This window comes from Monopterus albus, unplaced genomic scaffold (genome assembly GCF_001952655.1).
Source record: "Monopterus albus unplaced genomic scaffold, M_albus_1.0 scaffold274.1, whole genome shotgun sequence".
NCBI lineage: Eukaryota > Metazoa > Chordata > Actinopteri > Synbranchiformes > Synbranchidae > Monopterus > Monopterus albus.
In genome coordinates this window covers 328,237-339,823 of record NW_018128154.1, presented here as the reverse complement: position 1 = coordinate 339,823, position 11,587 = coordinate 328,237, and the positions used below count along the sequence as shown (strand labels likewise).

Here is an 11,587-nt window from a genome sequence, read left to right as displayed (position 1 = left end):
AAGTTTCATTTCTATTATAATGCCAGACAAAATCTGACTTCAGGTATTTAACTGTTCATTTCTTCATCTCTATTTAAGTAGAGACAAGAGACAAGACTTAACGAATTGTCACAAAGTTGGTATTTACCTTCAGCTCTGTCCTGTGCGAAGTTGAAGGCTAGGGTTTTCTTTGTACGTGCACTCAGCTCGCTCACAACAGTCTTGGGATATATATGTGTGGATATATATATATTGCTTTACTTCACAGAATAAAGACACAATATAATGAAAACACAACAGTGCAAGGGGTAAAACAATAATAAAACAAATGAAAAAATAAAGGGAAAGCTACTTAGTCCTAATAAAGTGCTGATATTTTTGGCAAAGTATACAAGTCTTCAAAGCTTTTGCACTGTTAGAAGAGGAGACAGTCTTTATTTAAAAGTCCGTGTAATTACAAAAAGATTTCCTATGCCAGGGTTTGTTTTTTCAAATTTGCATTTGTGTAGAAAATATTTGCCTTGAATTACAATTAAGTTAATTAAATTTGTTGTTCTCCATGTAAACGTCCCCTACAATGACCATGTACACCAAAAACTGAATTCCCAAATTTGACTTCTGTCCAAAATGACGGCCGCTAGAGGGCCCTCTCTTTCTTTATAGCCTCGTGACGTCACATCCCTTCAACAAACATGGCGGCGGTAGCTATCTGTGGTAGTTACGGAACAGCTTCTTTTTAAATATATTTTATACGTGACTCCCAACGAAGCCGCCTAAACGCGCCATGGCTGCTGAAAACCGGGACTTGATTCATGTTGGTGGATTTTATGGCCGAGTCGGAAAACGGAAGTGTAGCATCTCACTCCGGGATGTTAGCTGAGTCCTAGCACAATCAGAAACAGGTAAGCGTTCAGCTATCAAAGCTCACTTTGTTTTGATACACCCCCACAAACATGGGGTCATAGTTTTCAGTTTTCTTGCGTGTGTGTAACATTAGCTTCGCGTTGTTCTGTTGTGTTTGTGAGAGCTGATTAACGCCTTCGACTTGCTGTCGTTAGCCTAGCCTGTTAGCATGTGGGCCCTGGCCTTTCTCTGTGGAGACTCAGAAGTTGGCGTGTAAACTCACAGGCTGCGTTTTTTGTGAAACTGGGGGATGTGGACAAAGTGCATGTGACCCGGCACAAAGCTGGTGTCGTTTTAACGTTAAAGCCCGAGAAAAGCCAAATCAGTGATTTGTTTCTGAACACATACATGCTAGAAAATAGCTCTGTAGTGAGAGCAGGTGGAGGAACACCTGGAAAGGTGGAGGTCTGCTCTGGAAAGAAGAGGAATGAAAGTCAGTCGTGGTAAGACAGAATACATGTGTATGAACGAGAGGGAGGGAAGTGGAACAGTGAGGTTACAGGGGGCTGAGGTCAAGAAGGTGCAGGAGTTTAAGTATTTGGGGTCAACAGTCCAGTGTGATGGGGAGTGTAGGAAAGAGGTGAAGAGGCGAGTGCAGGCAGGTTGGAGTGGGTGGAGAAAGGTGTCAGGAGTGTTGTGTGACAGAAGAGTGGCAGCAAGAATCAAAGGAAAGGTGTACAAGACAGTAGTGAGACCAGCTATGTGTTTTGGGGACAAGGTCAGAGAGGCCAGATTGAGATGGTTTGGACATGTGCAGAGGAGGGATAGTGGTTATATTGGTAGAAGGATGTTGGAGATGGAGCTGCCAGGCAAGAGGTCAAGAGGAAGGCCAAAGAGGAGATATATGGATGTGCTAAAAGAGGACATGAAGTTAACTGGGGTGAGAGTAGAGGATGCTGAGGATAGAGTTAGGTGGAAACAGATGATTCACTGTGGTGACCCCTAACGGCTGAAAGAAGAAGAAGACATGCTAGAAAATAGCTGCTGAAAACGTGAAGAGACAGAACTGTGTAGTCCGACTGTTTTAGAGTTCAGGGCTTTTCAGGCGCTGCAGAAAGCAAAGCATGGCTAGATGATGCACGGGACATCATAACCTTATAAATGGCAGAGCTATTTAGGCCTAACTAAAATTTGAATTAAAGAAAACCAGCAAGAATTCTTCATTGACTTGAGTGGCACTCATTTTCTATAGCTACAGTTCAGTTTGGCTTGACCAAAATGCCAACTCCAGACGAGGGCTAAGGGCCGTCCCCCCAGAATTTGAAAAATGGGAAATTGTTTGTTTTAGTTTGTAAACACAGTTTGTTTTAACTGTTTACTTGCTGCATTTCTCTATGTTGTTTAAGTTCTGATAGGAACTAGTGGGCTTTTATTGTTTTGGTGGATTCTGTGTTTTAAGAATGTAGCTATGAAAAATAACCTTGACACATAAAAGTAGGCTTTAGTTTGTAGAATCAGAATCAGCTTTATTGGCCAGGTGTGTTGGACACACGAGGAATTTGACTCTGGTACATCGGATCTCAATGTGCATGTAGATGTCAATAAGCAAAGGAATGTGCATTAGGAAAAGAGGTGAGAGTAAAGTGCTTAGAGATAGAGACCTGATACATATATATATATATGTATGTATGTGTGTAAATATATGTATACACACAGTCTGGATTCAACAGATCTATATGTAAAATGTATATTTACAGGTGTTGCACTGAGGGTTATTGACCGGGGAAAACGGTTTTCATGATGAAATCAATAGTAATAAAACGGATTTTGAAATGTTTCCATAGTTTGGCTTGACCATAAATCCGTTGTTGCTGCAAAATGATTTATTTCTTTCTCAACTGCTTGTTCAGCAGCAGGTGTTTAGGACAGTCAGCACAGCGTTTGAAAATCAGTTGCATGTGTCGGTGGTATTGAATATCTTTCACCATCCAACACACTGAACCTTGTTTTTGAATCGGCCTTCTCTTCCTCTGTGCAGCTTGTCACGTGATGTAGCACATTACTTTAGTGAGGAAAAGGGAGCGCTGGGTTTGATACAAGGCATCTCCCTGTTAATGCTAACACAGCAGAACCGTTATGTTTGCAGGAGCGTGCGTAGGGGTCAGAGTCAAGGTTGACATCAACAATGATGGTGTACATACATGATGCAAATCTGTTAGAAAGCAAGCACGAAAACTTTGTCCTGTCTCTGTCTGAGCAGACAAACAGCTGATGTTCCTTTTGATCTAAGGTCACAACTGGAAGATGAAATCAGTGAAAAACGTTTGTAAAGATACGAGGATGGGTCATCTAATTTCTGCAGATGAATCTCATTCGTCACTTTTCTTCTCTTTCCTCAGATTCATGGAGTCTCTCGGAACAATGGCCAGTTTCTTCTCTCAGAAGGTCAAAGAAAAGGTTGTATTGATACAACAGCTGTCACTCAAGCACAGCGCAGAGGCTCATGGGATACGTGGTCCAGCTGAACGCCCTAGACTACAATCCCCAGTACGGAACGGGGTGAGAGATGGTTTGTCACAAACACGTGACTGGATGATATGAAGAGGTGGAATTTACAGCTGATTTTCTTATGTTCCTGTTGAGGCGTATCGTTCAGTTCGATCCATGGTGGAGATGGAGCTAAAAGCAGGCGCAGTCGACTTCTCCCATCGCACAGATTCGGGCTGCAGGACGCTGCTGAGGCTGCATCGATCTCTGCTGTGGTTGAAGCTGATGTTGGAGGGTCTAGCTGAGGGACCGGATGCAGACGGACAATACAGGACACCTGGAGAGCTCAGTAGGTAAGAACCTCATCACTCATGGTCTGTGGTGTGTTCAACAACCACTAGTGCTGTCGGAAAACAGAATGGGGTCACTGTTTTTACAAAACAAACCACGGATCGTCTCTTCAGCTCAAACAGGTTGAATTCTGATTCATTTATTGACAGAAATTAGAGCGCTAATATGTTTATCATATTGTTATATTCACTGTTAGCAATGTTGTAAGTCGGCCATTATTTTATAGCAACTAAACCCCCCCCCCCTCAAAACAGAATGGGGTCACTGTTTTTACAAAACAAACCACGGATCGTCTCTTCAGCTCAAACAGGTTGAATTCTGATTCATTTATTGACAGAAATTAGAGCGCTAATATGTTTATCATATTGTTATATTCACTGTTAGCAATGTTGTAAGTCGGCCATTATTTTATAGCAACTAAAGCCCCCCCCCCTCGTGCCACTGTCACAATAGAAAATGAGAACCATCCCCACTCCTAGAAGAATCAGTCTGTGTTTGGTCTGCTTCCCCTCAGGGACGCCTACATGGTGGCGTTGGCCCCCCACCACCCCTGGGTGCTCCGTCAGGCTGCCGAGTTCGTCTTCCTCGCTCTCCCAGACCGGCAGTACTTCCTACAGCTGGTTTGTGTTCAGAACCAACAGGAGGCTGTGCCCATCCTGCGCATCATCATCCATGCCCTGACGCTGGTGCACACGAGAACTCAGCAAATACTGGCTGAACATGGCATGCTGGAGCTGCCGTGATCGACAGACATCAGCACCCTGACGGTACGTGCTGAGGCCTTTTGTCATTCTTTAGAGTGCAAACAACAACACAAGTAAATACATTTACTTTCCCCAGAAAGTACAGTTTAATGCTGGTATGTTGTACAAAATAGCATTTTGGATTTTTCACAGGAAGTTTATTTTGGCCACAAATACAACATGATGGCAGGTACACAGGCTCACAGTTTTACAGTGAAGTACTGTATGCTTTTCATTGTGCTGCAGATGGAAAACTAAAATGTTTAGAGGATAAGGCCATTCAGTTTCAGCACCCCCACATACGAAGACTAAAACCAAACAATATTGGCCTCTACTCGTGGTTAATGTCTGTCAGTCCTGGGTTAGGTTGTTTGTCTGTGCCACTGACCATCAAAAATGATTCTAAAGACGTCAGGGAAGCACGCCGCTGTGCTGGGTGACACCTGTCCTCATTACAAAACACCAGACCCTTATATTTGGAGGTCTCTGGACACTCCTAAATGTTTCGCAATAAGGAAATGCGTTACCCAGTGCAGCGGTGTTTCCCTGATGGGCTTTTGAACAACAGTGGAGGTCTATTGCAGAGACGAACCAGCTGATCCAGGACTGACCAATATTAACTGAGTAGAAGCTGTTGGTTTTAGTCCCTGTTTGGGGCTGATGAAAATAGTGTTAACACAGAAAATGACCGGCCTCATATGTTGCGTTTGTGACTGTGGGATTTTGAAGCATTCTGATGTCATGTTCACCACAGGTACCAAAACATTTATAAAAGAAAGAATCATCACCTGGTTTTTCCCCACTGGCTCTGAATGCAACATTAGCTACAGTGGATGAGGAGAAACATTCAAAAAAGATAGTAGAGTTTTAGTATGTGAGGTTTAATCATGCTACCAAGGCGTTGCCTTCTAGAAACTGTTTAATAGACTTGTGTTTGTAGTGATATATACGTGAGCTGAGAGTAGTAAATGACATGAAGTACAGAACTATATACATGATACAGTATTTACAAAGTGTTCAGATTGTTTAAACAATTAAATTCTTTGTGTTCTTATCCCTTAACTCTAAACGGTGCCTGAGTTTTGGTATCACTTGTTAATTCTGTAAATTCACTGCTCAATTTATTTTTTCCTAGCAAAGGCTGTTTGAATGTACAAGGACTTTGAGTAAACAACAGCTGTTTGTCTGGTCACATTTCACACTGTGACTTGAAAAGTTTTGGTACCTGTTCTGACATTCAGCCTTTGGTGGAAGAAGAAAATACAGGTAAACACTGATTTAAGTTACAGAATGAGAACAAACGTGACCAGATTTTTCCCATTTGGTGCTAAAGAACGAAGGTTCGAGACGCAGCCCTGTCAAAACTACGTCCATCTTTTTCCCGACAGAGCCAGCAGAGAAATGTCTTTTAGGACACGGGTGGATCCGGGGACTGGTTTTCCGGCTGGGTGAGACAGATCTGGGTCAGATTTAGGGAAACCTCTGACCTCTGTATCAGGCCAGTGGAGCTAAAGTGTTTACTGATGTTTTGTCTTGTGACGTCGGCGCCTGTTGTCTCACACAGATGGCACAGGCACCCCTCAGTGTCTGCATGGGACACAAAGCCCTGGGACGGGACTGTGCTGAAATGTACTGAGTTGCTTTCCACTGCTACTCTTCGTCTTTCGTTTGGACAGGAATGGAAACTAAAGCTCAGGGCATCTACCTCTGTCCCCCCTGGTGGCTCTTCATGTGTGTTTTCAGACAGTGGCTCTGAGTGAAGGCTTTGTCGCACAGAGTGCATTGGTAAGGTCTCTCTCCGTTGTGGGTCCTCATGTGGACCGTCAGGTGTTCTTGACGGGAGCATGCCTTCCCACAGACAGTGCAGACAAACTGTTTGATGCCCAGGTGGCACTTGATGTGGTTGTTTAGGTGACTCTTACGTTTAAAAAAGCGGCCACACTCAGAGCAGCCGTACGGTGCCTCGCCAGTATGGATTCGCATGTGCGTCTTCCGCTCGCCATTGGAGATGAAGCCCTTGCTACATACGATGCAGATGAACGGCCTCTCGCCTTCGTGTGTCATCATGTGAGCTTTTAAGCCACAGTTTGACAGGAAGGTTTTGCAGCAGATGTGGCAGAGGTACGGCCGCTCCCTGACTGTGTGGATCTTCTCGTGCGCCTTCAATGTGCTGATGACCTTGAAACGCTTCCCACAAATCTCACAGCCATAACGTCTCTCCACCGAGTGAGTCGCCTTGTGGCGCGTTAAAGATCGCAGGTCATAGACAAACTTACCACAGATGTGGCAGTGATACTTGTCTCTACCGGCGTGCATCTTGCTGTGGGCTCTGAGCTGTGCTTTCAGGCCAAACGTTTTCGGGCAAACATCACACTTGTATGGTTTCTCCACCACATGGACCCAGCTGTGAATCCTCAGTCGATACTTGTGAGCAAAGGTTTTGTTGCACTCATCACATTTAAACAGTCTGTTTCCTGTGTGCAGGGTGGTGTGGTTGTTGAGGCTAGCGGCAGTGAAGAAAGACTTGCCACAGTATAAACAGTCAAAAGTTTTCTGGTGGTTTCTAAGATGTGTCTTTATTTCTTCCACAGCTTGGAAATGCTCTCCGCACACGCCACAAGCACACTGAGGTTCTTCCACGTGACTCCAGGCGTGTTTGATCAGGCTGCCCTGGATCTTGTACCACACTCCACAGACTTTACAGGACGCTTTGCTCCTCTCGACAGTAGACCTGGGCGCTCGCTTCCTGCTGGTCTGATCTGGTTTCCAGTCGTCGTCATCGTCCTTATCAGTGCTGGAGGCCATGTTGCCCTCATCATCAGCCTCCTCTGTGTCCATGTCCGGTTGGAGTGTTAAGTGGTGGGATGGAGCGGCCACTCTCTTACCATCTCCACATCGAACCAGGCTACTGCAGAGCAGAAGTTGTACTTTACTTCATGCACAAGTATAATGGCATTTTTGTTTTCAGAGTTTAATTATGAGAACTGTATGCAAAAGTTGTATAAAGGCAATTTATGGATGCACATAGTATTCACTAAAGAAAAAACTGGAGGAGCTTATCTTGTAACTAGGAGATTATATGGCATTGTAATGGTGCAGAACCTGAAAATCATCAGGTTTAGTATCAAAGTAATTCAATGATGGTTGCTGTGCACTACTGGCTGTACTGACAGACGTGACCTGTTAATAGCTAATTCGGTGAACTTAGTGTTCCATAAACAAATATAGGTTACAAACAGGCCTCAAAGCTGCTGCCTACAACATAACACTATGAACATGTAGTGAACAGGAGCTAGATTCAGAACCTGCTTGAGAAACACTGGGATTTTAAGATTTCTTCATAAATCCGACAGTAAAATGAAATGCTAATCGCTGACTCAGTGTACGTAGTGTTCTAAACAAATAGGCCTGGGCTAAAAATGGTGGCCCCACTGTATCCATGGCAACGTTACATATTTTATAGACTACTTCCTGTGTCTTGTCAATGTTTCTGTTCACTTGAGGGACTTAATGTTTAACATTTTGTCCTAATTACAAGATCAGAATCTTTTAGCTTCTTGTTGCTGTTTAAAAAAAACAATTAAGTTTCTGTACTTTTTCCAATGTGAATATTCACCTTTGGTCCTGCTGATGACTGAACACTGCTTTAAATAAACTAAAATATCAAATCCTGATGTTTTCCAAATTACCTTGAACTGAGCCTGGCGTCCCCACTCTTCATCACTACAGCATCAGTGGCGTCATAGTCTCTCAGCAAAAGGTCACATTCATCATCTTCATCCTCCTCCTCCTTTCCTGTCTGCAAGGGTTTGTTCACACAATAGTTTTTAGCAAAACATAAGAACCTTTTCCTTAAAAGCTGATGTTGCTCATGTTCATTTTAATCCACATGATCACTAAATGTTAGCTGAAGAAAACTGTGAAGCTGCTGTCCCTGCTATGACAGTGTACTACTAAGAGAAGAAGCTGAACAGGACCCAGACTACTACAGTATCAGTACCTTCAGTCTGACGTAGAGCAAGGCCCCGGGGCCCTTCACAGTCCTGGAGATTTCCTCTGGGGTCAGACTCTTTACATTGAGCCTCTGGAGCTGCCTGCTTCTGTTGCATTTGAAGATGCTGAAAGGTTCGTCTCCAGCCAGCTGGGGGACAGTGGACCTCAGCAGGGCCAGGAAGTCTGCCTCGTGGAGACCGCGAGGACACTTCAGGTCCTGTACCGAAGATCTCTGCAACACTGAAATAGAAAAATTCCCCACGAGTTCCAGATCAACAACCTAGGAGACACTGAACACTGAGAAATTCATCTAAAAGATGAATTAGTTCACCATGTTTAGAGGAGACATCTGATGAGGAATCCTTCAGCATGCAGATCCTGAAATAGTGCTGAGTTGGTTCTTCTTTGAGCCGAGGTCGGCCACGCTTCCTCTTCTCGGGCTGAGCTGTGGGAGACGACAACCTGAAAGGCGTTTGACAGAAAATTAAACACTGGACTTGTGAGTTACTAAAAAAATGGAAAATCCCATCCAAACATACGAAGCTGCTCTCCAGCGGAGGAAACCAAAATCACGTTTGGTATCAACCCTTTTCCTAAAAGAAATCTGAAGCTTTGGTCTCAAAACCTAAACAATAGGACTAAAGATGGTGCCCCCATTGTAAGACACCGTATCCATGGCAACGTTACATAGCCTGCTTCACACAAGTGACTTAACATGTAATGTACTGTTGGTAATCTATATTTGTTTACATTTTGGGACACTAAATTCACCAAGTTAGCTATTAACAGGTCCTGTTTGCTGTGCACTACTGGCTGTACTGACAACCATCACTGAATCACTTTGATACTAATCAGATAATCACCTTTACTGGCCAAGTATGTTACACACAAGAAATTTGTTTCCGGTACAGAACCGATGGCAGCCATCTGCGGTGCCAGCTCTAACTATCGGGGGCAACGGGGGGTTCAGTGTCTTGCCCAAGGACACTTCGACCGCAGGCACCAAGATTCAAACCTTCAACCTTCCGGTTGGGAGACAACTGCTTTACCCACTGCACCACTGTCACCTCCCTAAATAATCAGTTAAAACCTGATGAGTTTCAGGCAGGTTCTGCAGAATTACAACGTATTTTCTCCTTATTACATGAAAAACATCTGATAATTACGAGGTAAGATCCGCAAAGGTTTTCTTTGGTGCGTCCACCATTAGTACGGGCTGATGCATCAGTCTAGTTTAGTTTTTTAACCTCATATATCTAAAAAATGTTGCATTGGTCTGGTTCTAACAGAGAGAACAAACTGATGTTTCTGTACTTTTTCCAATGTGAATATTCACCTTTGGTCCTGCTGATGACTGAACACTGCTTTAAATAAACTAAAATATCAAATCCTGATGTTTTCCAAATTACCTTGAACTGAGCCTGGCGTCCCCACTCTTCATCACTACAGCATCAGTGGCGTCATAGTCTCTCAGCAAAAGGTCACATTCATCATCTTCATCCTCCTCCTCCTTTCCTGTCTGCAAGGGTTTGTTCACACAATAGTTTTTAGCAAAACATAAGAACCTTTTCCTTAAAAGCTGATGTTGCTCATGTTCATTTTAATCCACATGATCACTAAATGTTAGCTGAAGAAAACTGTGAAGCTGCTGTCCCTGCTATGACAGTGTACTACTACGAGAAGAAGCTGAACAGGACCCAGACTACTACAGTATCAGTACCTTCAGTCTGACGTAGAGCAAGGCCCCGGGGCCCTTCACAGTCCTGGAGATCTCCTCTGGGGTCAGACTCTTTACATTGAGCCTCTGGAGCTGCCTGCTTCTGTTGCATTTGAAGATGCTGAAAGGTTCGTCTCCAGCCAGCTGGGGGACAGTGGACCTCAGCAGGGCCAGGAAGTCTGCCTCGTGGAGACCGCGAGGACACTTCAGGTCCTGTACCGAGGATCTCTGCAACACTGAAATAGAAAAATTCCCCACGAGTTCCAGATCAACAACCTGGAAGACACTGAACACTGAGAAATTCATCTAAAGGATGAATTAGTTCACCATGTTTAGAGGAGACGTCTGATGAGGAATCCTCCAGCATGCAGATCCTGAAATAGTGCTGAGTTGGTTCTTCTTTGAGCCGAGGTCGGCCACGCTTCCTCTTCTCGGGCTGAGCTGTGGGAGACGACATTTTGCTTTGATCAGCTGATGTTGTGGCACCTCTTGTGGGAAGATCGATGGTTTCATCGTCTTGTCTCTGTGCAGAATGGAGGTCTTCACTGCTGGTCTGGCAAAGTTGTGTCCACAGACAATACTTTCATTAAAAAACAGACACACCATGTTTGTCAGAAGTCCTTACAGAGACCCTGTCAGTGTCTACATGTAGGGTTAACCTAACTCCAACCTGTACAGTACCGTTAGAAGATTTACAACACCCCAATTTCTTTTATCATGTGAGCAGTTCAAGCCCATGAAATAACCAGTGCTAATGCATCTTCTGAAAAAGGCCGTGAACGCAGGAAGTCAGAGCAGGTAAACAGCTCTGGTTGGTACAAATATTACTGTGTGTTATCAAAATGCATCAGCAAAGAAAAGGTAACCATGTCAGTATCAGAGATCATCTGGGCCAAGGGACGAAAATTATAAACTGTTGGTATCTAATGTTGCTTTTGCCAAAGAAAATTATGACTACGAACCTTTATCACGTGACGAAAACGAGACGAGACGCAACGTAAATGCTGGTCATGTGACGATGACTATAATTAGATGTATAATGTATTATCGTTGACGAAAAAACGAGACTAAATGTGGTTTACAAAATAAAAACTATGCTAAAATGTCTCTTCATTTTCGTTGACCAAAACGAGACGAAACGAAATGTTATAACGTTATTTCGTCTCGTTTAGTCGTGTTATTATTTTGCAGTATTTCTTTTCCCTGTCTTGCTTCAGGTCGCACTGCGCAGACGCAGGTGACGTCACTTCCTTAAGTCCCACTCGCGGCATTATTTTAATAGACAACAACAAACGAAGTCTGACAGAGAGAAAGTTAAGATGGCCGACCAGCTGGGGTCTGTTGGGAGAAAAAGAAGAAACGACATTTGGAAAAACTTTCATTACATAGAAGTGGAAAAGAAAATGTGTTGTGGGAAGAGATGGGGAGAAATGTGGCCACAAAATCACACAAAATGTGTATTGGATGTATTCTT

The 11,587-nt window shown here is 43.7% G+C and overlaps 2 protein-coding genes across 3 annotated transcripts in view; one reads left to right on the top strand and one right to left on the bottom strand.

Moving 5' to 3' along the window:
- Positions 1–636: 636 nt before the first annotated feature.
- LOC109972945 (ceramide-1-phosphate transfer protein-like) lies at positions 637–7,153 on the top strand. 2 transcript variants are annotated; one of them, XM_020622212.1, is made up of 5 exons: positions 637–881; positions 3,222–3,369; positions 3,466–3,662; positions 4,175–4,427; positions 6,995–7,153. In XM_020622212.1, exons 2-4 carry the CDS (start codon positions 3,226–3,228, stop codon positions 4,401–4,403), a joined length of 570 nt encoding a protein of 189 aa, XP_020477868.1. In that variant the 5' UTR covers positions 637–881; positions 3,222–3,225; the 3' UTR covers positions 4,404–4,427; positions 6,995–7,153. The 2 variants fall into 2 exon arrangements, with proteins under 2 accessions (XP_020477868.1, XP_020477867.1); XM_020622211.1 differs by having other exon boundaries at positions 638–881; positions 3,222–3,381.
- The window catches only part of LOC109972963 (uncharacterized), an 18,125-nt gene continuing 11,022 nt past the window's right edge, over positions 4,485–11,587 (bottom strand). The window contains exons 7-14 of the mRNA XM_020622228.1: positions 10,441–10,666; positions 10,117–10,349; positions 9,806–9,915; positions 8,728–8,858; positions 8,404–8,636; positions 8,093–8,202; positions 6,121–7,311; positions 4,485–5,851 (exon numbers count right to left, since the gene is read on the bottom strand). Coding sequence (XP_020477884.1) covers positions 5,812–5,851; positions 6,121–7,311; positions 8,093–8,202; positions 8,404–8,636; positions 8,728–8,858; positions 9,806–9,915; positions 10,117–10,349; positions 10,441–10,666 — 2,274 coding nt within the window. The 3' untranslated portion in view covers positions 4,485–5,811. The remainder of the gene's footprint in view (positions 5,852–6,120; positions 7,312–8,092; positions 8,203–8,403; positions 8,637–8,727; positions 8,859–9,805; positions 9,916–10,116; positions 10,350–10,440; positions 10,667–11,587) is intronic.

Coding starts and splice junctions, on each gene's coding strand:
- LOC109972945 (XM_020622211.1), top strand. CDS start 3,226: ATGGAGTCTCTCGGAACAATGGCCAGTTTCTTCTCTCAGAAGGTCAAA. Junction 3,382..3,465: donor AATCCCCAGTACGGAACGGG/GTGAGAGATGGT, acceptor GTTCCTGTTGAG/GCGTATCGTTCAGTTCGATC. Junction 3,663..4,174: donor ACACCTGGAGAGCTCAGTAG/GTAAGAACCTCA, acceptor GCTTCCCCTCAG/GGACGCCTACATGGTGGCGT.